The 24,867-nt window shown below is 40.4% G+C and overlaps 1 protein-coding gene across 1 annotated transcript; it reads left to right on the forward strand.

Annotated features, from left to right (window-relative positions):
* Positions 1 to 216: 216 nt before the first annotated feature.
* On the forward strand, positions 217 to 13,321 carry NXPE1 (neurexophilin and PC-esterase domain family member 1). The gene is made up of 5 exons (XM_058662314.1): positions 217 to 312; positions 7,968 to 8,701; positions 10,017 to 10,075; positions 11,559 to 11,771; positions 12,786 to 13,321. Exons 1-5 carry the CDS (start codon positions 217 to 219, stop codon positions 13,319 to 13,321), a joined length of 1,638 nt encoding a protein of 545 aa, XP_058518297.1.
* Positions 13,322 to 24,867: the final 11,546 nt, after the last annotated feature.

Genomic DNA, 24,867 nt, shown 5'->3' on the forward strand with positions numbered 1-24,867 from the left:
GGGCACATTACATGTATATGGTGTAAATATGTATACTTATTTATTTCGTGTGTTTTTACACAAATAATATATATGTAGGTTGATGCATAAGGATGTATATATTTAATTCCCCCAATGATTGAAAAAGTAAATAATACATCAGATTTTTTAAAATAGAGTATAGAGAGGTTTACTTCTCAACTAACTCCCTCTGTCTTCCTCCTTAGGACATTCACCATGTTCTCAGGTGTAACACATCAGAAACTGCTGACACTGATATGTCTTTTAGCAAGTCTCTGGATAATTTTCACAATTTCTCAGAACTCCACTAAGGTCAGTACAGTTCTCCCCTGTTGGACGTGAAGTTCTTGCCTGTGTGATCTGTGTCCAGGTAGTCTCTGCCAGTCAGGCCCATGCTCCATTCCTATCTTATCCTTCCTACCCCTCGTCCACTTAATCTCCTGGAAGAATTTCCAATTCTGACTCTTTTCAGTCCTCTTTCCCAAAATGCCTTCAATCCATTCTAAGCAGAATCCACCCACAAGGTGTCCTTAAAATGGCCCTCGGTGATATCATCAATTCTCTTGACACTAAGGAATTACCTTGTTAAAATATCCAACTGTATATAACAGAGCTCTTAAAAGATATTCTTGTAAAATGGATATTGAGAAAAAAACTATGTGTGGATTTCAAAATATTTTCAAACAAAATAAATTTTACCTTTGAATTCCATTTTTAATTGCCATCCTATTACCTAATGACATAAATCTACTCTGTGATTTCATCTTATTGCACCTGTGATTTCTTTTTTAAGTTTTATTTATTAATTTTAACTGTAAGGTAGAGTGTCACAGAGAAAGACAGCAAGCAAGATTCCATTGTATCTTCAGTACCCAAATAGCCATATTAAACATGAATGCAGTTACTGGTGGCTAATGTTTTTGTTTTCCTATTGGCTTTGAAAATGCTGTAAGATATTTCATTTATGAAACTATAATGCTAAACAAATATTTAAATACATCAATTGCTTTTTTGGCAACTGCAATTTTATGTTTCAGAAAAATGAAAACTTATGACGTTATCTCTTTGACCCATTCCAATATAAATTGCACTGTAAGAATTTGTTCTTCTAGGGTATCTTCAGAACCCTGAAATAAACCATCATCAATTATGGCAATTATACATACACACATACCACCATACAGATCTTAACTACCTTTTCCTCTATTTCCACACAAGGAGTAAGAAACAATTTCTTATTCATAGACATCATTTTTACGAAAAGGTGGGAAAATGTGGAAATAAAAGCTAAGTAAAGGGAAAATCCATGTTCATGAGTGGAATAGGCTTTATATTTTCTTGAATTACACCAATAAGGTTTAATATAGAATGTGTGCCCATCTCATTAAATTAATTTTACTCATTATATAAATTAGGAAGCGCTCTACATGTAGTTCAAAACATTGTAGACTATGGGGCTATGCGATGGCTCAACTGACTAATCCTCGACCCAAAAATCACAGCATCTCATATGGATATTGATTCAAGTCCCAGCTCCTCTACTTCTGATCCAGATCCCTGCTTATGCACTTAATTTCCTATTTAACACTTCTAAAGCTTAATCAGTCCTAACACCTGAATGAAAGTGGAGCTTCCAGAACTCCCACTAATACATACATGGGATGGCAGCATTGTAAGTGGCAACTGTACTCATTATGCCATAGGGCCAGCCTCAGGTGTATCCATGTTGGAGATTTTTTTTCATGTTTTTACTTAGATTCACATCATGTTTTATTTTGTCTTACATCTCATTCCAATTTCCTCTGTTTTCCTTTATTCCACCACTTCTTAATAGGCTTTTTAAAATAAAATTTTATGTGTGCTCTAAAAGGAGAAAGGGTTGAAAACAAACAAATAAACACCTTTCTGCAAATACACTGAGTTTAGTATGCCTATAAAGCTTTTGAAAGAAATGTAAGGATACTTAAACAAAGCTCATGGAAATGGATATTTAGAAAATACCTGATATATATATATATAGCTTTTCAAAAAAAGCTTAAAAAATAATAATGCATCTTTCAATTCCATTTTCCATGAATTTTTCAAGATTTTTCATACACTCCCACAGAATATATTTAGTGATGATGACTCAGCTGATCTAGACTGCAGCGGCAGAATCAATTTTGTACAGTGCCTTAATGGGTGCCTGCCACTAGTGACAAGGTATGGAAATCACTGAATTTGAGAACTTCTAAGACAATGCCCAATGCTAAATGAGTAAATGATTATATAAGGTTTTAGCAATTTCTAAAATTGAAGATAAGAGTTGTTTAGGTGGCTTATGAAAAATTATGGGATGACTAACATTCTAGTAAAAGACAAAGCATTAGCAAAGAACAACAGCCGAAAGAAAAAGTAGAGCAGCTCCTGAAATAACAAGCAGCTAGTCTCATCAAAACAGAATTAAGGAAGAGAGTGGCAGCAACTACAGAGAGGCCATGGGAGTGGACATGAGGTTGTGTAGTTGAGGGACTGCTTGAAATTCCCAATCCCACACATGAATGCCTTGGTGTAATATGGCTGCTTCCAACTCACTTGCAATTAAAACACAACCTGGGGGGCACAGGTGACAGTTCAAGTAATTGCATCACTCACTGCCTTCTGCTTAGAAGACCTGCATGCAATTCTTGGCTGTTCGCAGTGGCACACCAACAGCTTTTACAGGCTTTTAAATTTTAATTCTTTTCATTATTATAATTTTATGATACAGTTCCATAGGCCCTTATCCCAGCCCTAATTTCCTCTCCCTCACTGAGTTCCCCTACATCATTACTATAACATAGTTCTTCATATACCGACATCTCTCTCTTCCACCAATGGAAGAGAGTCAAGTCATATCTCCACCATTGCAGGACAATGGAAGAGAGTCAGCTATCCAATTCTCATGATATAGTAAACAGTTTCATTGGGAGTTCATGTTTGTCTGAAAGTAGAGATGCATAGTGCATTGTATCATCACAACTAGATATGATAATTTCTATTACACAGTTATTATGCATCCCGTTACATGAAAAAAACAAAAAGAAATATCATCAGAAAAACAACAAAAAAAAGAATTTAACAACACCATGAAGTTAAATAATATGCTACTAGATATGATAGTCTCCATTACACAGTTACTATACATTCCCTTAGATGAAAAGCCACAAAACAAAATCAACAACAGAAAGGAAAAAAAAAAAGGAATCAACAACACCATGAAGTTAAATAACATGCTACTGAATGACTAAAATGGCGCTGAAGAAATGAAAAAGAAAATCAAGAACCTTCTTGAAGAAAATGATGCTACTGTATGATCTGTGAGTCAGTGAAGAATTAAATCAGAAGAAAGTGTTTTTGAAGAGTGAAACTAACAAAACAAACAAAAACAAAAAAAATCCATGAGATACAGTTTCCTCTGTTCTTTGTTGGTGAAATGTGTCTCATATGGGCAACAAATAAGTGGGTTTTGTTTTTTAATCCAGTCTACTAATCTATGATCTTTGATTGATGAGTTTAAGCTGTTTACATTCAGAGTTAATACAAATAGGTCATAATTTGTGTTCTGTCATTTTAGCAATGGATTGTTCAATGATTTAGTCTTCTGTTGTAATTTTACTGGGATGTTCTTTGCATTTGCCTTTGGTTTGGGTGGGTGAAATTCCTCTTCTCTGTCAAGAGAACATCGCTGTACAGCCAAATAATCTTTGACAAAAAGACAAACGACAATCCAGGCAAATGGGAAGGTCTGTTCAATAAATGCTGTTGGGACAACTGGTTGATAGCCTGCAGAAACAAAAAGATAGATCCACATCTCTCACCATACACTAAGATCAAATCTAAATGGATAACAGATCTAAACCTACATCCAGAAACCTTCAAACTTTTGGAAGAAAATGTTGGAAACACACTGCAACACTTAGGGGTAGGACCCCACTTCCTAAAAAAGACTCCAAAAGCAGTAGAAATCAAGACCAAAATAAACAATTGGGACCTCATCAAACTAAGAAGCTTCTGTACAGCTAGAGAAACAATCAACAAAGTAAAAAGGCAACCCACAGAATGGGAGAAGATCTTCACACACGACATAGGTGATAGAGGGCTGATCTCCAGAATATACAAAGAGCTACAAAACAACCAAAATGTCAAAACAAACAAGCCACTCAAGAAATGGGCACGAGAAATGGGCAGACATTTCACAAAGGAACAAACCCAAATAGCAAATAAACATATGAAAACATGCTCAAGTTCCCTGGCAATAAGGGAAATGCAAATTAAAACATCAATGAGGTACCACCTAACGCCAGTAAGGGTGGCCCACATGAAAAACACCAACACTTGCTGGTGAGGTTGCGGGGAAAAAGGAACCCTACTCCACTGCTGGTGGGGCTGCAGATTGGTACAGCCTCTATGGAAATCAGTATGGAGAATATTCAAACAACTCAAAATCGACATACCGTATGATCCAGCAATAGCACTCCTAGGAATATATCCAGAACACTTGTTCTATGAGAAACCAACATGCACTCCTATGTTCACTGCAGCACAATCAGTAATTGCAAAAACATGGAAACAACCAAAATGCCCATCAGCAGAGGATTGGATAAGAAAGCTATGGTTCATCTACTCCATGGAATACTACTCAGCTATTAAAAAAAACAAAATGCAGTTCTTTGTGGCCAAATGGGCCAAACTGGAAACCATAATGCTAAGGGAAATGAACCAATCCCAAAAGGTTAGATACCACATGTTTGCCTTAATTTAATGTGATATGATGTTAAGCATATCATGTTATGTTATGGATATTATGTCATTTGTAGTATATAAACTAAAATTGAACTGTGAATGGGGGGGGTCACAGAAAATGGTTAAGAAATCGCATTTATTTTTAACATGCTGACTGCTCAATACCATGTCAATTAATTCCATAATGATGTTAATTGTTGCAGATGGTATATTAGTGCTTTTATTTGACCGGGAAGATACTCTGCTGACTCTGCCCTCAGACCAGAGAGGGTCTACCCAATAAGTAGTTGGACTTGTCTGGACTATGGGATGTTGGACTCTATGCTTGGCAAATACTTGCAGGGAGGGAATTTCAACTGAACTTGAACTATGGTTATGCAGCGGGGTGGAGGAATCCACCATGGGGGAAGGCGGGGGAGAGAATCCCAGAGTCTATGTAATTTCAACACAATGTAATTAATGAATAAATTTAATAAAAAAAAAGAGAACATCGCTAAGCTTCATTTGTAAGGCAGGTTTGGAAGAGGCATGTTCTTTTAACTTTTCTTGACTGAAAGAATTTTATTTCATTTTCAAAGACAAAAGAGAGTTTTGATGGGTATGCTATCCCAGGCTCACAATTTTTGTTTTTAGAATCTGGACTATGTCACTCCATTCTCTTCTGGTGTGTAGAGTTTCCTGTGAGAGATCTCCTGTGAGTTCAATTGGCATTCCTTTATATGTCAGTTGATTTTTTTTCATGTGCACATCTAAGGATCTTTTCCTTATGTTCGATTGAAAAGAGCTTGATGATCATGTGTCTTGGTGAAGATCACCTTCGGTCAAGCTTGCTGGGAGTTTTGTACCCCTCCCAGATGCTGTTTCCCAATTCTTTCTCCAGATTAGGGAAATGTTCCCTTATGATTTCATCAAATACATTTTGAAAACCAGCTTCTCTTTCTGCACCTACTGGGATCCCCCCCCCCCCCCATAACTCCTATATTTGACCTTTTAATAGTGTCTTTCAATTCTTGAATGCTTGTATTGGCTTGACCCAGGTCTGCTTCCAGCGTTTTGCTTGTTTGCCCTTGTTGACAGGAAATATCTTCCAATTTTGAGACTCCTTCTTCTGCCTCCTACATTCTATTTTGGAGACTCTCTGCTGTACTTTTAATTGGTTGCACTGTATTCTTCCTTTCTGATAGATCAGCTTTCACTTGATTCATTTTCAGTGTGACATATTCCTTGAATTCCTTGAATGCCTGCTTTATGTGCTTCTCATTGTTGGTAAGGAGCTAAGTTGGTAAGTGTTTTGAATTCTGCATCCCCCATTTCCTCAATGTCTTCCTCAGTTAACTCTGAACTTGTCAAATGTTTTGCTCCTTTGCAGGGGAGTTTTCAGTAATATTCATTGTGGCTCTGTCTCTTCTACCGCTCTTGGTCATTGTACTTCTGGTTACCAGATTCTTCTCCTTGGGGCATGTTTCTCAGCTGTGTCACCCACAGGTCTGCAGTTCGACTTTACTTATTGCAGTTGGCACATGACTCTTTTTTTGCAATCAGTTGTTCCACTCCCTGCAGCAAGTTCCAGGTCTGGGTTCTTATGTTAAATTTCTAGCATGGTGTCCATAGCCCCAGCTCCTGACTCACAAGTCTCCACCTCCTGTGATACCGTGCTGAGGCTGCACCATTGTCTGTACAACATTTCTCCCACACCCGGATGGGATTAAGGAGACACCAGGTGTCCTATGTAGCTAGGTTGTTGTTGGTGCTGATCTTGCTGGAACCTGTTGGCCATTAGGTCTGAAGACCACACAGACCAGTACAATGTCATTGTTGGTATTATTTTCCTTGTGGGACCAGTGCAATGCACTGAGCTCAGTAAGTTCTCTCCGAGCTCAGCACATATACAGCTCACTGCTGTCCCTGCAGTCTTAAGTTATTTGTCACACTGTAAGAAATGGTACCTGGTGTGCCACTACTAGAGTTGTTGATCTGCTGGCCATAAGGTCTGAGGACTACCCAGATCTGTATTGGGTGGAACCTGCAGGATGCCACATTGCTACAGTTCGCTGATTCAGCAATGAGTTCACTCCCACCTAGTCGTGCACACTACTGTCCATAGTCATTGCCTCCTTAAACAAAATGGCACCTGATACAGGTCTAGGGTGCAGACTGGGCTGTGAAATCCATCCTGTTGCCACACTACCCGTCTGGGATCTGCTACTTTGTCCCTTCTCCTAGTTAAGTCAAACAGACCAGCAAGACTGGCAGTTCTTTGGGTTCACCACCTGAGCTCTCAGGTAACATCCCTTCCCACCTGGTTGCTGGTGGAATTCCGGCTGCTAGTGGAGTTTAGATCTTCGTTCACTGAATGCCACTGGGGTATCAGTCACTGCAATACCACACGATTGTGTCTGCTGCTTTCCTGTGTCTGTCAGTCTCCAGGTAGCCCTCTGCTGCTGTTCTGTCTTCTCATACTTCCTGGAATGTGCCCTCTGTTTTACACTGCTTTACACTTCTCTGTTTGTTTAAACATGTCCTTATCGTATTCCGCCATCTTGATTCTTTCTGTTACAAGTATTTTAACAGTGAACAAGCAAATGGAGGCAGATTAGCTTTCTATTCTTCTCTCTCCTTCAAAGCTTTTCAAATGAAAAATTAAAATATCTACATTTTCTGAAAGTAATCACATCATATAGCCATTGTAATGTAAGATTTGACATTCCTGTAGGAATTAAAAACTCGTTAGCAAGGACAGTTCACTAATAGTTTTATTTCAGAAATACTGTTTTAGTCATAATAAAAGAAATCAAATCCAGAAAAAGCAGGACGGATTCAAAAGCTTTAACATAATCTCTTCTCACTTTGACTTGTCACCTGAGAGACATATGATAGTAGATTTGCCATATATGATTTAGTTGCAGACGAAGACAACAGTAGTTACTTTTTGAATGTGAGGTGTATGTGAAAATGTAGTGCAATATTAAAAGTATTCATTTATTACTCACAAATATTCTCTGAGCTATATACTTTGGGCCTAAACTGTATATCCATAATCATTCTCTAAAACAGCAAGATGATAAAACTGCCATTTTCACTCAATATTTTAAGGGACATGGAAAATACTGATTATAATTATACCTTAATACTCACATTCATTAAAAGCAAAATAACTAGGAAAAGGCTCATCTGATTGTAGCCTACCTTTATTGTCATTTCAGATTCGGAGTTCTCTTAAGGTACCCGTAACCCCTGACTACTATAATACCTCCATGATGCCCTCATTCACAAAAACACCATTGAGCCTGGTGACATCACCAACAAGGACAGAGCTGAGAGTGAAGGAAATCCTGGAGAAACTAGTTCGGCTGATCCCACCCAGACCGTTCATCAATGAGAACACCACCACCAGTGCCACACACAGCACAGCCACCATCCTCAACCAGCAAGACTCATACTGCACAGGGGACCAGCTGCACATCCTGCTGGAGATGAGGGACCACTTGGGTCACAGGAAGGAGTACGGTGGGGATTTCCTGAGGGCCAGGATGTCCTCCCCAGCCCTGAAGGCAGGAGCTTCAGGAAAGGTGACCGACTTCAACAATGGCACCTACCTTGTCAGTTTCACTCTGTTCTGGGAGGGCCAGGTCTCTCTCTCTGTGCTGCTCATCCACCCCAGTGAAGGGGCAGCAGCTCTCTGGCGGGCAAGGAACCAAGGCTACGACAAAATTTTTTTCAAAGGGAAATTTGTGAATGGGACCTCTGGTGTCTTCACTGAGTGTAGACTGATTCCAAATTCCAACACCCAATGGTGCAAATACTTGGATGACAGAGACCAAGAGGTCTTCTACTGCATGAAGCCTCAACACATGCCCTGTAGAGCGATAACCCATATGACATCCATGAACAAGAACATTTCATATCTTACCAACAAGGAGAAAAGCCTTTTTCACAGGTAAGTCTGCTTCTTCACACAATGACAGGTGCACATCCAGATCCTCTACCCCTCAGATCATATTCCATAAAATCTACTTCTTGGATGTATTTATGTTCATCCAGTTCTCTCCATGTGAATTTCAGACACTGTTATTACCTCTAGACTACTCCTAATGGATACTTAACAGAACCTCTTGTCAAGAATCCTTCCCACCTCTAATCCATTTTCTGCACTGTGGTCAGAACAATCTTCCTAAAATCCCATTCCTTACAATCAGCTCCAGAGGATCACATGGTCACATAATCCTCAGGACTTAACTGTTCACAGTGCAGTATTACCTTATACTCCCTGCTGAATAAGTAAATGCATATGTTCCTGCTGAATAAATAAATGTATAGCTGGGATTTTGTCCCTTTCTTTTTATGCTTCATATGAAACTCACCGATCATCTTCCTATCCATGACCAACCATTTTAATCCCTCAATCCAAAGGAAAAGTATGCTGATTCATTGACTTCTGGATTGGACCTTATCAGCATTAAACAGGTACAACCTACATCAATTGTGCCTAAATCCTGTGCCATCACTCCCATGAACCACTCTATGCTCACAGCCACTTATATTATAGTATACACTGGATGCAAAGACTGGTAACACATTGTGAGAGCTTTTAAGTCAAAAAACTTGGGCAGTCCTTGATCAAGTGGAAGAATGAAATGCAGTGAACATCACTCATGCATCAGAATGAACACTGCCTTATGCCCCTGCCTTGATGGACAATAAGGATAAGGCAGTGGACCTCCTTTCATAAAGCTTACAATATGCAGAAAGCAAGTTTGTAGGAATCACTGAAAAGAAACAGGAAACACACTGAGGAGGGAATCAGGGACCTCGTAATAAAAGGTCAATGTACCATGATAAGGAGACTGGAGTCCTTAGGCAAGTAATAAAAAGATGATGATGGGCTGTAAGAGTGAGCACTTAGAGAGTGAACATCATCCAAAAAAAATTACATGAACTTGAATGGGAAACGTGAAGTCTAATAAATACATGAATTTGCAGATGAGACAACAATTAGAGCACAGAGTCCTGTAAGTACGGCTTGTATGCAGCAAAATAGTAGACGTACCCTGGACTTCAGCTCTCTCAGCAGAACAGAACATCCTCCAAATTCTAATTATCAGCAATACCAAGCAAGTCTAACTTTGCAATAATAACAATAAATTTCAGTTACAGAAAATAAAGAATAATCCTTCAGTTCCAACCAGGTGATTCGTGTTACCTGTGTTATGTGGACACACAACAGGCTGATTATTGTCTTAATTTTTTTGAAGGTCTAAAGTGGGAGTTGAAATCATGCAAGACCAACACATTGCTGTTTCTCAGTGTAACAGTAAGTCTGCTCCATGTGCCAGGTGCTGCTTCACATGTGTCTACAACAGGAACCCTAGTCACTGCAGGTTTCCTGGTGTGCGGTTCCCACCAGTAATAACTTCTTGGCCTTTTACAGCTTCTATAGATACACACACTGGTTGTATCCCCTTTCTCTATCTACAAAGCCACAACACTGGAGCGAACCCTCATGTCACATCTCTCTGACCCACCCTTCAGCCACTTTCTATATCTGAGGAAAAATGATGTGAGGTTGAGCCCTAGAGATAATGAAGGTTCATCTTATCTTAAAGCCCATATTCTTAGTCACATGTTCAAAAGTCACAGGTAGGAGGAAATACAGTGTAGAAATGTTTCATGGGCAATTAATCTATCAAAAACAATCTTCTAAACAAATGGCAAATACAAAACACTTATATTATTACCCAGAAACCGTTCTTAGTACTCAAGCCACCACAAAAGTTTTAAGTAAAATTAATAAAATGTATGAGAATATGCTATGCATCGGAAATAATTAAATACTCTGACATATATATATTACACTCTAAACAGTTATGAAAATAATCTCAAAAACTGTCATGTCATTGCAGTATGCCAAGACATAATGAGTTTAAGAGAATCATGACTAGAGACCTCAAGTTTCTAGGCTCATGGGAGTCAGAGATCCAGCAGGAAAAGCTATTGAGCTTCACAGAAACCAAGTCAAAATAATTCCAACGTAATTCTAGGGTAACAATATGCTCTTCAGCAAACTAGGTCTCTAGGATGTAGGGCATGTTCCAGGTACCTTTTCCAGTTCTGCCACTGGCACTATTTATGCCACTTTGACCACAGGTTACAAAGAGAGTACAACCCTGTAAAAATGTGCTAGTCAGTGAACACAAATAACCAGCACTGCAAGGCAACTCAGAAACTAAGCCAGGAGGATAAAGCAGATCCTATTCCAGCAAATTCATGGCAGTGCATAATTGTAGTCAGGATCATCACTCAATTTTTTTAAGGTGAAGTGAATGGAGGTGATATGAAAAACTTCCATGTCATGTCTTCAAAGGTTAAACAGATTGTCCTTCCTTTTCATTTCCCTCCTGTTTTCTGGCTGATCTGTAGATTTCGTGTGAGAAAGAAGAGTGAAGCCACATGTAAGAATGGCAGTGTAACAGGAGGTTACAAGGCCCTAGAGTCCCTGACACGTGAAACTCCATGTTAGCCCTGGCTGATTTGCGCCCTTCAGCTCCCTGATATCTAGTGATTCAAGGGAGAAATAAGTTCTTATTTTAATTCGTTCTTGTCATGAACATTCTTGCAGAATTCCAGCTTTTTCCTAGTTCGTATATAATGTAATTGTCAATAAAGACTTGCTGATGGCACAAAATGAAAATTCAACGTGTGCCCATCACTCAGGCTAGGTCGGTAGCATAGTGAATGGCAAGAAAAAAGAAAGTTCAATGTTAAACTTATGCAAACACAAGTATCTGTGTCAGCAGAGACTACAGAGACAAAAGAGAAATGCCACATTGGAATGGAGATTCCCGTCCCTGGTGGTTACACCATGCAAGGAAGATGGTTCACAACATTTTGTAATCAGACTCTACTAGGTACAGCTCAAGTGAGTGACTGCTTGAAACGAAAACTCATCTACCTCCTGGGAGACTCTACGCTGCGCCAATGGATCTACTACTTACCCAAAGTAGTGAAAAGTATGTAGATGTGCTTTTTTCTTGTAGAAATTCGGGCTCGTGTTATTGCTTGTTTAGAGAGCTCCCATTCTCTCATTTGAGTTGTTTTGCTGCCACATCATGTATTTTTACTATACAAAATAAATTTCATTTTCCATTTCATGACAAATGTTGGTCTACTCTGTAAATCCAATGAAAATTTTACATTTGAATGACTAAATTGAATTGCAATCTGCCTGAGAGAAAAGGGGGAAAAAATAGTCAGAAATAATCTAGGAGTGAGGGGCCGATGTTTGACAAATAAGTTAAGATGTGAAGCTACCACTCAGGATGCCGACCACACTGGAGTGCCTGGAGTTCAAGCCACTCACTGTTCCCAATTACTGACATGTACTCTGGGAGGCAGCAAGTGACCGTTCAAGTGACTTTGTCCTTGCAACACTGCTCAGACATGAATTGAAGCCTGATCCAGTCCCAGCTATGCACATACTTAAGGAATGACCCAGTGAATGAGCTTGGTCTCTCTCTGTATCTCTCTCTCTTTCTAATTCTTCCTGCAAAAAATATAAGTAATCATTTTAGATGAAAATAAATGCAGAATCTATATAATTTTTTCAAAATATTAACGAATCTTTGGGATTGGAATCACGGCATACCAAACATAGGCTCCACCTACAATATTGGCACCATAGTTTGCTCCATTTCTGACCTGGGTCCCTGATGTTTCACTGAGAAAGCAGCAGATGACAAAGTCATTGATTCTTTCTATCAGCATGTGACATGAGAAAGAAAGAAGTTCTCAGTTCAGATGTCAGGCCGGCCCATCTCCTAACATTACAGCCATAGGTGGAATTTCTTTCTCTGTGTCTTTCTCTTTCTTTCTGTCTCTTTTCCTTTCTATCTTTTTACATCTCTGTAATACAACCTTTCAAAAATTAACAAGTTTAAATGTGCTTAATTATATATATATATTGAATGTATATTAGATCAATATTAGTTATCTTCTAACTGGAAGATTTTTTTTGTTTTTATCAGCACTAAAATTTTTTGATCTTCATGGAACTGGACTTTTTAAGAAACACTTGCTTCTGGATCCAGAGAAACACACTCAGGTTCAATGGAAGAAACATAGCCTTCCTTTTGTCACGGTTCAACTCTACTCAGTGGTAGATGATGGCTACATCCCTCGGGAAATCGACCGGATACCAGGTGACAAGGACACTGTCATCGTCATCACCTTTGGCCAACACTTCAGACCCTTTCCCATTGACATCTTCATTCGCAGGGCCCTCAGTGTCCGAAAGGCTATTGAGCGACTATTCATGAGAAGCCCAGCCACTAAGGTGATCATTAAGACAGAAAATACCAGAGAGATGCACATAGACACAGAGAGGTTTGGAGATTTCCACGGTTACATTCAGTATCTTACTATGAAGGACATTTTCAAGGATCTCAACGTGGGGCTCATTGATGCCTGGGACATGACCATTGCATACGGCAACAATAATGTCCACCCACCTGAGTATGTGGTTGGAAATCAGATCAATATGTTTTTAAATTACATTTGCTGAATAGAGACAGACACACACACATACACAACACTATGAAACAATCTCTGCAAATTTTCCCACATGTATTGCCAAAAGGGTTCATTCATTTGAGAAGTAGAATGTGACAATGTTCTGAAACAGGGATCACCTAACTTTGTAAGCAACAAGTTAGTAAGAATTTTACTCTTGGTCCAGGCCTTGGGGTTAGCAGCGGCTTGCAGCTCCATGCAGTGTGGCAGCTGTGGGGAGTGCCCCTGCCAGGCTGGATCCAAGGCTGGGGACTTGACTAAGGCCAAAACCACTGCCGAAAGGTAGTAACTGAGTCCTTGGCTTTCTCCAGGCCTAAGAGAAATCTTCCCTCAGGGTGAGCACATCATGAGGGAACCTTGGGAACTGGATTAAATTCCTAGCTCTGCCCTGCTGCCAAAACCTTGTGGCAGAACGAGTCTGGGAGGGGTCCAGGCCTTGGGGTTAAGGGTGGCTTGCAGCTCCATGCAGTGTGGCGGCTGTGGGTGATGTCCCTGCCAGGCCAGATCCAAGGCTGGGGACTCAAGCCAAAGCCACTTCTGAAAGGCATTGACTGAGTCCTTGGCTTTGGGTGGCAAGTGCACCAAATGGTGCCAGGCTCTGCCTGTTGGCTGCCCAGCAGTGAGCTCTGGTGTTTTTAGGATATGAAATTGCTGCTTAGGGACACCCATGAATGAGGCCAGCTTTAGTGTAGGTGAGAGATGAATTCTGGGTGATTCTTAGTAACAGGGTCATAAAACTTTTGGGTAAGCATGGGGACTGAGACCTGATGGTTTGGAAGGGAGTGTCCATAAAATCTATTTGGGCCAGACTGATTTACTAGCCAAATTAGGAATCCTGAGATGGGCTGTTAGCATAAAACATCACTGACTGCCACACACCAGTCCACACCAAAGCTGTGGATGGGAGACTGTCTGGCAGGGATAGGTACCCTTACTTGGCTGGGTGGTGGAATAGTGGACTGGTCACATATGGCAGGGTCAAGACACTAACCAGCACACGATAGAACTTGGTCTGGGGGTAAACTCTGTAGGGGAAGTGTGGGCCTAACCCTGTGGAAATACAAGTCCCGCAGGTTAGCTCGTGAGCTGGGGTGGCAATGGGCTAAGCTAGGAGTGACCATGGTACCTGCCATCACTTATGGGTAAAGGAACAGATGGCAATCTGGGCAGGTCAATGCAGCACCACCCGAAGGTGCATCCTACAATAGGACATGGGGTGGGCCAAGCTGCAACTGGAAGGGGACGAACCAGGCAGAGCCAAGCAAACTTCAACTCACAAAAATGAATAGAAATCAGGATGGAGCACATGTCATTCCGATCTAGGCTCTTATACCAACTGGTCTGCATGAGGCAGGGATACTATGCCACAGCGTTAAAGGCAAAGACTGAGACAGGTGAGGGGCTAAGCCAACTGGGTCAGAGCACCTACTGGCATGCGTGCAGTCTAAGGCTGGGAATAGACTCGGTTGGGGAGCTGTGAGAGTATACCCTTACTGGGTTGGGATTACCACGGCAGGGTGTGGGGGCTGGGGTGGGGACTATGTTCCAGTCTAGATATGACTGCAATCTCCCTAGGCACAATTGTGGCCTGGGGCTTTGCACACCAAGCTGAGCTAGACACCTTCACTGTCTGGTGCTCTGGAGAAGCTGGGTAAATGTAGAACAGACTAGGCTGGGTCTCTGCCCCTCCTGAGTCATGTGTGGGAAGTGTCTGGTATGGACAAGCCTTGGTTTGGGTGAAACAGCCAATACCAAAAACTGGAATGGATTGAAGGCCAGCAAGGAGGGCTGGCCCACGGAACCACCAGTACACGCAAGACCTGGCATAGGGAGAGGTTCTGAAGGAGGAGCTTGGGAAACTCCTCTGTCAGAACACAGCCCCTACAGGTGAGCACAAGAACCAAGATATGGAGCAACCCACACCAGGCCAGAGGAAGATACCCACCGTCATACATATCGCATAGGTGGGGGGAATACCAGGCTGAACCCGTTCACATCAACTCCGCTGGTGAATCCAAGCGCCAGCATAGAGTGTGGCTCAGGCCAGTTTCGGTCGCAACACAAAGCAGTACACATTAAGGAATGTCAAGGAGAGGCGAACCATACCAGATGTGGTTGCAGTGCCCAAACAGCACATGTGAGAACCAGGGGGAGGAGGCAAAGCTGGCAGGGGAATGTGGGCTCCCCTTTTGGACAACCACTCCCACTGCAGAGCATGAGTTAGGATGAGGGCAGACCAGACCAGGCAGGGCTACAACACCTGTGGGCCTCATGTGAGCTACATAAGAGAAGGGCCATGGTGGACTGACTGTTCCGACTGGTGCAAGCAAAAATTAGAGTGGGTGAGGGTTGGTTGGGCTTTGCCACATCAGATGGCAGAGGCTGGCACTGGGGGCCAATTCTGTTAAGTTTAATGCCAGAACCACCTGGAGAGTACACAATCCAGAAGTTGGAGTGGCCTAGTAGGGAGATAGTGGGCACCTACCTCATGGGTAATCACTTCCACTGGAGAGCACGAAAACCAGGACAAGGGCAGGGGTGGCTAGACAGAAAGGCACCTGCCAGTATGTGTGTGGGCTGGATAGTAGGTTGGTTGGGTCGAACTAGGCTTCAATGCCCATTGACAAGTATCAGAGCTAAATGGGAAGTGGGAAAGACTGGACAAGCCTGCAGTGCATACTGGCATGCGTGGGAACCAGAGTAGGGAGCAAGCCTGGTGGGGGTTATGGGGAGTTGCCACAACTAGGCTGCAGGTCCCACTGGTTTGCTTGAAGAATGAGTATGAAGTGGGTAGAATCAGGCTGGACTACAACACCAACTGATTTGTGTGGAAGACAGGGCTGGAAACAAAACTGACCCAGCAATTGTAATGACCAGCATGTGCCAGACCAGACTGTGCAGACCAGACTGCACCAGACCCTGTACTGGCAAATTCACACAAGAATCAGGTTTGGGATTATCTCAGATGAAGTTTATTTGGGTATCTCTCCAACTGAACTACTGATCTCAGAACCCCAACCATGAAGAGACTATGTCAGCCAGTGGATTCTGAATAGGTTTCATTGCGATTGGAACAGTGAGACTGGCAGCAATTCAGACCTGTTGAACTATCAAAACTGCTTGAGCAGGACCCTCGGAGCATGCATCACACTGGGGACCTGGGATGGGTGGGAAGATGAATAGGGCTTTTCCCTTTGTTTCTCCCCTAACCCCAGATACCTGGAAAAAAAAAACCGTACTAGTGTGGAAACAATGGAATTACCCACTTTCCTGTAGTCCTTGACCCTTTGTACCCTAATCAACTAAGTAACATCATTTTTTTAAAAATTAATTAATTAAAAAAAAAGAATTTTACTCTTTATAGGCCACCTGGTGTCTGCCCCAAATGTTCCTTGCTCTTAATATAGTGTAAAAGCAGTCAACAACAACATGTAAACAACACGTAAACAAGTGGGTTTGGTTGATTCAATAAAACGATCTATGGATATAAAAACTTAAGTACTTGAGTTCATATAATTTTTACAACTCACAATATATTCTTCTGATTTTTACCTGTTTTCTAAAATTACAAAAGCCATTTTTTGAGCAAAACCATAAAACAAACATCACTTACTAAATAAATATAACATTTACCACTAATGTCAGACAAAACAAAATGAAAGGCCTGTCACTATTTCTATTCAGTAATGGAGTGGCAGTATAATCAAAATGGAGAAGAAACTGCCTCTGGTTATTTGGTGTTTTTCTTAAAATAAAATAAAGATAAAAACTAAATTTAAGAATTTATGAGGTATCTTCATGGAATCACAACAATAGAGTAGTGAGACAACATAATTTAAAAAGCATGGCATCTCTGTGTAGACACTATATACATCTTTCATTATATTTACACCTAGAAACTAGGTGCTTTTGTCATACCGCAAATGTGTCGTTTTAAATCCCTAAAATTATAAACACACAATATTTTAGAAATATGTACAAAACCTATAATCCAGAACTCAATGTACTATCAAGAGTAGATCTCTAAATAGCCTCCTAATTAGGAATATTTACAGTATGTGTAACATAGAATACACACACACACACACGCCACACACCAAAAGAGTAAACAACCCTATAGAAAAATGACAAAAATAAATAACATACTCCTGAAAATGAGGAAAGCTGGGGAACTTACTTACTTTTGTAAATGTCAAGACTTGTTTCACAGTTACAGAATGATGGCATTGTGGCATGGCACAAAGAAAACACAAAGACCACCAAAAGAGACTAGAAGAAGCACGGAGTGGCCCTGCACATGTGCAACAGGCTCCGTGACAAAAGGAGCATTGAACAGCAGTGAAGGACAGTGGTCTCTTCATGCAACAACAGGACATTCACATGGGAAAAAATAAAATTGGTTCCCTGTGTTACAATATTTGCAATAAAGACCAAGGAAACCATAGATCTGTGAAAAGCAAAGCAATATAGCTTCTTAGAGACTGCATCTCACACTGTGTGTGACTGAGTCAGTTTCTTAAAAAAAAAAAGAAAAAAACACCTGAACCATACGTGATATGGTCTTACCACAAAAAACTGCTTTGCAGTTTCTTTTTTTTTTTTTTTTAAAGATTTATTCATTTTATTACAGCCAGATATACACAGAGGAGGAGAGACAGAGAGGAAGATCTTCCGTCCGATGATTCACTCCCCAAGTGAGCCGCAACGGCCGGTGCTGTGCCAATCCGATGCCGGGAACCAGGAACCTCTTCCGGGTCTCCCACACGGGTGCAGGGTCCCAATGCATTGGGCCGTCCTCAACTGCTTTCCCAGGCCACAAGCAGGGAGCTGGATGGGAAGTGGAGCTGCCAGGATTAGAACCGGCGCCCATATTGGGATCCCAGGACGTTCAAGGCGAGGACTTTAGCCGCTAGGCCACGCCGGGCCCCAGTTTCTGCCACTTGTGATCCACCATATAAGTTTGATGTAACCCAAATGTTGATGAAATAGATGAAATAGAACCATCCATCTTGCAGTACATGGTATTGTAACTTGTTCATAAAGTCTCTTAAGGTTTAATCTCAGATTATCTCGTGGTGAAGTACTAAAACCAGTATACAAGCTCACATAGCTCCTGCAGACCACAGAATAAAGAATAATAAACAATCCCTACAATTGCTACAAGTAATAGAAGCAAATATCCTTATAATTCTGAATTACATGATATGCATAATTTCTTACATTGAGTTCCAAAGGCAGTATCAGACGAAGAAATACTGACGAGTTTGGGCTAATTATAATTAGGAGCTGCTTATCAAAGGAATACCACTGAAAAGACAGGTGTTATGTCATGATGAATTAAGCTTAGCTGCTTCCAGAGATACCTGCAACCCATATTAAACAGCAAGATCAAGTCAGAACCCCTTTGCTTTTGATCCAGCTGACACACCTGGAAGGCATAAGATGATGATCCAATTACTGGACTTCTCACACACATGCACACACACAGGAGCTTTGGATGGAGTTTCTGGTTGTTAGTTTGGGCCTTGCTCACTTCTATCAGTTGTGAGCAAATTGGGGAGTGAACCAATAGATGGAACGTGCTCTTCCTTGCTTCCTTCCCCGCTTTCTTTCTCTTCCTTCCTTCCTTTCTCTTCGTCTTTCTCCCTTTCTTTCTTTTCTTTCTTTCTTTTTTCCTTCTTTCTTCCTTTCTTCCTTCCTTTCTTTTCATCTTTCCTTGCTTCCTTCCTTCTTTTTTTCTACACACAAACACACACATGCACACACATACACACACACCCTTCTCTTTCTGTCACTCTGCCTTTCAAACAAATGAATAAAATTTTTGGAAAAAAGCATTAAAATTAGGAAAATACATTAAAACTATGAAAACATATTTTTAATAGCCACAATAAAGAAATATCTGGGCCCAGTTCCATAGCCACTAGGATATGAATGCACCAGGAACCCGAAAGGGCACCTGTTTCTGTCCCAGCTCCTTAACTTCCCATTAAGCTCCCTGCTTCTGTCCTGGGAAAGCAACAGAGGAGGGTCGAAGTCCTTAAGACCCTAACCTGTGTGGGAGATCCAAGAGAAGCTCTTGGCTCTTGGCTTTGGATCAGCTCAGCTCTGGCCATCGCAGCTACTGAACCAGCAGACAGAAAATCTGTCTCTCCTTCTCTCTGAAACCTGACTTTTCAATAAAAATAAATAAATCTCAAAGTCATTCAGTTATCCAACATTTAAATTAAAAAGACTACAAGGAGATATATTTCTCGTCCAGCAAACAGGGTAAAATCCTGAAGTTTAGAAACATTTTATATTGATAGGACTGGAGGAAAGGCTGTCACTTTTGCTGATGGAAAATCAAAATGAAGGAAATTGGACAGTGTTTGAAAAATTACATATTTATTTACCTTTGAACCTAACATTCCCCAAAACATCTCATGACTATATACCAATTATTCATTTGAGCAAGATTTGTAAGCACATCTTGGAAAACACCCCAATGTGCAACATCAGGAGACTTATGAAGCAAAGGCATCATCTCAAAAAATGCAATACAAATATGAAAAATACGAAGAGGAGCTCCACGTACTAGCAAGATGTGGCTCTCAGGATATATGAGTAAGGAGAAACAATGTCTTTAATAAATAAATATTTAACCTCTTGTGTTTTAAAAATGTTAGGATGGAGACAGGCATTTGATTTCATGGCTAACATGTCTGCGTCTCACTTAGGAGTACCTGAGTCAAGTCCCAGTCTCTTGCTCCTGATTCCTGTTTCCTGCTAATGTGCAATGTAGAAGGCAGCAGAGAAGTCTCAAAAGTTGGGAGGGCTTGGTTGAGTTCTCAAATCAAACTCATCCAAAGAATGACAAATACAGGGTCAAATATGACTGCTCCAAACCTATTCTTACAAAGTCATTCTTTTAAAAACATGTACATGATTTCTATGTTTAAAGAGTTAAAAAGGAAAACAAGGAAATTCTGGAAATGAAAAACAAATATAGTTACACATCTTTTAATGACAGGGTTATGTCCTGAGCAATGAACACAACTAGCAGATTTTAAGGTTCTACAATAAATAAATAAATAAATAAATAAATAAATAAATAAATAAGGCCTGGAGCCGTGGCCTGGTGGCTAAAGTCCTTGGCTTGAACACGCCCCGGAATCCCAATATGGGCGCTGGTTCTAATCCCGGCAGCTCCACTTCCCATCCAGCTCCCTGCTTGTGGCCTGGGAAAGCAGTTGAGGACGGCCCAAAGCTTTGGGACACTGCACCCGCGTGGGAGACCCGGAAGAGGTTCCTGGTTCCTGGCTTCGGATTGGCACAGCACCGGCCGTTGCGGCTCACTTGGGGAGTGAATCATCGGATGAAACATCTTCCTCTCTGTCTCTACTCCTGTCTGTATATCTGACTTTGTAATAAAATAAATAAATCTTAAATAAATAAATAAATAATTTTTTAAAAGGTTCTACAAACATCATGCACTACACTTCCTCAATCAAGACACTAGGCACAAATGAGTTTTATGAGGCTGCTACAGGCATAGCACAGCAAGGTATTTTACAAAACAAAAATTTAAGTATAAGTAGTAAATTTTTTAATTATACTATAACCATGATTTATGATAGTTTATACTATAGTTTATTTCTGATATGAAACACAGAAGGGGTCAGCACCATGGCTTGATAGGCTAATACTCCATATTTAGGGCCAGCATCCTATACGACCACTAGTTTGTTCTCCAGCTGTGCCACTTATTATTCATCTCCCTGTTCTTGCCTCGGAAAGCAGCAAAGGACCCTACACCCATGTGGGAGATCCAGAAGAAGTTGCTGGCTCCTGGTTTTCAATTGACTCAGTTCCAACCATCGCAGCTATGAGAACCAGGACTGCGGCATGCATGGCACCCACCAGCATGTATGTGGGCTGAATAGTAGGGTTGGTTGGATTGAACTAGGTTTCAATGACCATTGACATATATCAGAGCTGAATGGGATGTGGGACAGACTGGACAAGTCTGCTTTACATACTGGCAAGCACAGGAACCAGGGCAGGAATTGGGTCTCATGGGGTATATTTTGGTCACTCCAACTAGACTTAAGCTCCCACTGGTTTCTGTGGAGGCCTAGTGTGTGGTGGGCAGAATCAGGATGGGCTGCAACACCCGTTGGTTCATGTAGAAGACAGGGCTGGAGGCCGAACTGACCCAGCAATTGCAACCACCAGCACACGCATAGGATAATTGGGATGACAGACTGTACCGGACCCTGTACTGGAAAGCACACATAAGAATCAGGTCTGGGATCACCTCAGATGAAGTTTCTTTGGGTATCTGTCCAATCAAACTGCTGGACTCAGAACCCCAACCATGAAGAGAATTGCAGATTCCATGGTCTGACCATGGAGTATATGTTTCAAAGCTGAGCCTCCTCAGAGGCTCAGTCGGAGCCATGGAGAGCATATTCAGGTGCACATGGAGGAAATGGGAATCCATCGGAGCCTGCAGAGGACAGCTAGTACCACTACAGAGAATGGGGGGGGGGGGTGCAGAATAAATTGATCAACTACTCCAGCCAAGTATTGGCAGTGAGTATCCGGGTAAACAGAGACTCTAAAGTGGACTATGTCAGCCATCGGATTCTGGAGAGATTTCATCGTGTTTGGAATGGCGAGATTGGCAGCAAATCAGAACTGTTAAATTATCAAAACCACTTGAGCAGTGCCCTCAGAGTATGTCCCATGTCACGGACCCTGGGATAGGACGGGAGATTGGGTGTGGCTTCTCCCTTTGTCTCTCCCCCTCCCCCAGATGCAGGAAGGAAAAAAGAGAATGTGGAAACTATGATCTTATCCACTTTCCTGTGATCCTTTACCCTTGATCCTTAATCAACTATGTAAAAATCATCAAAAAAATTTTTAAAAGGAAATTTTGTCTTTTGCAACAGAATGGATGCAACTAGAAATCATATATTGTATATGTTATAAGCTATATATTATATGTATATATTATGTTATAATTTATTAAATGTATATATTATAAAACTACATTATATATTATAATGTATAATTATATTATATAACTACATTATAGATAAAACAATATATAATGTTCATATATAAATGTATATTTGTATCTATTTATATTTCAATGTGATTGACATTTTCAACAGACCGTCTTGCAACCTCTTTTTAAGAACTAAAAATGTTGATAATCTTATTTCTGATCAATTTGATGTATCAACAATCTACAAAACAACGAGGACATGAGAGGTCCATTACCCAGAGAAAAATTATAAAAGAAGCAAAGAGAAGTTAGGGAGAAAAAGGGAGCACCATAGGGAAACTCTTATGTCCTCCAAAAACAAACTTAACCAAAAACTTGTCAATATAGAATCACATACCAGCAGAAAAATAATCTAAACATTGATAACAAAATAAGTGAGACAGGATGAAACCTAGATTTTTCTCACTTAGAAACTTAGATTTATAGGAAACATAGTAAAGGTCGTTCTTTAACCAGAAAGAAAATGTTCCAAATATCACATATGAAAAAACTGTTTAAAATTTCTAAGTGAATAAATATTATACAATGTAGTAAAAACTACATATACTATTATTGTTTATAAAATTAAAGTATCTGACAATAATAGCAAAAAAAAAAAAGAGATACATAAATATACCTGTTATAGAGTTTAGAGAGAAGGCCTTAGCAGAGATGCAAGCAACAAAACTGCTGGCCTGCCCCACTACACAACTCAATGGGCTGTGGGCAGGGTGAGACAAAGAGTGGTACTGCCCAGGATCTAAGGGAAACAGCACAGCACGGTAGCATAGTAGCTGAAGTCCTTGCCTTACATGCGCTGGTGTCCCATATGGGCACCTGTTTCTATCCTTGCTGCTCCACTTCCAGTCCAGCTCACTGCCTGTGGACAGCAAGAGCAATAAGAGTGGCCCAAAGCCTTGGGACCTGCACCTGCACTGGAGAATCAAGAGAAGCTCCTGACTTCAGATTGGTTCAGCAACAGCTGTTGCAGCCACTTGGGATGTGAACCAGCAGAATGAAGATCCTTCTGACTCTTCTCTTTGCAAATCTGCCTTTCCAATGAAAATAAATAAATCCTTAAAAACAAAACAAAACAAAAAAGCAGAACCCATTATATGTTGTCTACAAGAGACACATGTATTCAAAAAAGATCTATGGAAGTTGAGAGAATAGATGAAAAAGAAAATTTCACACCAATGGAAAAGTAAAAAGAGCCAGCATAGCCATTCTAATATCAAACTATAAAAACTTCACCCCCCCCAAGAAAAAACATTGAGATAAACAGGAATACTGGATAATGATAAATGGAACCATCACCAAAAAATAAAAATAAGTGCACACACACCAAATACAAGAAAACCCTGCTACATTAAATATTCATTGACTAATGTAAGGGGAGATACAGATGCCTGCTCAACAATAATGGGGGACTTTAACACCTCTTAAACAGCAATAGATTGATGGGACAAAAGCTCAACAAGAAAGCAACAGCTATCACAAAGACAATAGAACAATGACTTAATTGATATTTACAGAACCATTCATCCCACAAATATTAAATATACATTTTCTTCCACCTGCACATGGAAACTTCTCCAGGACTGATCATATTATAGGTCACAAAAAAGCTTCAGCAATTTTTTCCAAAAAAAAAAAAAAATTGAAATGATCACATGCATTTTCTCAGAATACCAGTCAGACCAGAGATCAGTAAACCAAAACACAGTAAGAAAAATTTTTTCTGAATTCTTGGAAGCTGAACAACAGTGAATGAATGAACAGCGTAGTAGAGAAGAAATCAAAGAAGAAATTTTAAATTCCTTGAAAACAATGAAGACTCAAATACAACATACCAAAACCTGTGGGACCCTACAGCACAGTGTTAAGAGGTAAATTTATCACAATTTGTATCTGTATTAGGAAACAAGAAAGACACCAGGTAAATGAGTGGAGCATTTATCTGAAGGAGCTAGAAAAACAACAATAAAATAATCCCAAAATTAACAGAAAAAATAAGTAATCAAATTAAGAGAGCAAATAAACCAAATGGAGAAAAAGAGAGCAATACACAACATCAATGAAACCAAGAGTTGATTCTGTAACAAAACAAGCATAGACATCCACTGGCACAACTGATAAAAAAAAAAGTATGGAAAGATAAGAATTAATAGAATCAAAGATGAAAAGGAGAATAACAGAACAAATACCACAGACTTAAAAAGAATTATCAAAAAGTGTAAGTAAAATATATGCCAACAAATCAGAAGACTGTTAAGAAATGGACAGATTCCTGGACATACACCATCTACCAGAACTGAGTCATGAGGCAACAGAAAATCTAAATAAACCTATAACCAAGACAGAGACTGAGTCAGTAATCAAATCATGCCTAACAAAACATCCTGAACCCAGACAGCTTCACTGCTGTTTTCAATAAACATTCTGAGGAGAAATTATCCCCAATTCTGCATAAACCATTCAGAAAATAAAAAGGGAGGCAATCC

Source organism: Ochotona princeps, chromosome 4 (genome assembly GCF_030435755.1).
Source record: "Ochotona princeps isolate mOchPri1 chromosome 4, mOchPri1.hap1, whole genome shotgun sequence".
NCBI classification, from domain to species: domain Eukaryota; kingdom Metazoa; phylum Chordata; class Mammalia; order Lagomorpha; family Ochotonidae; genus Ochotona; species Ochotona princeps.

Coding starts and splice junctions, on each gene's coding strand:
- NXPE1 (XM_058662314.1), top strand. CDS start 217: ATGTTCTCAGGTGTAACACATCAGAAACTGCTGACACTGATATGTCTT. Junction 8,702..10,016: donor GAGAAAAGCCTTTTTCACAG/GTAAGTCTGCTT, acceptor ATTTTTTTGAAG/GTCTAAAGTGGGAGTTGAAA. Junction 10,076..11,558: donor TGCTGTTTCTCAGTGTAACA/GTAAGTCTGCTC, acceptor CTGTGTCAGCAG/AGACTACAGAGACAAAAGAG.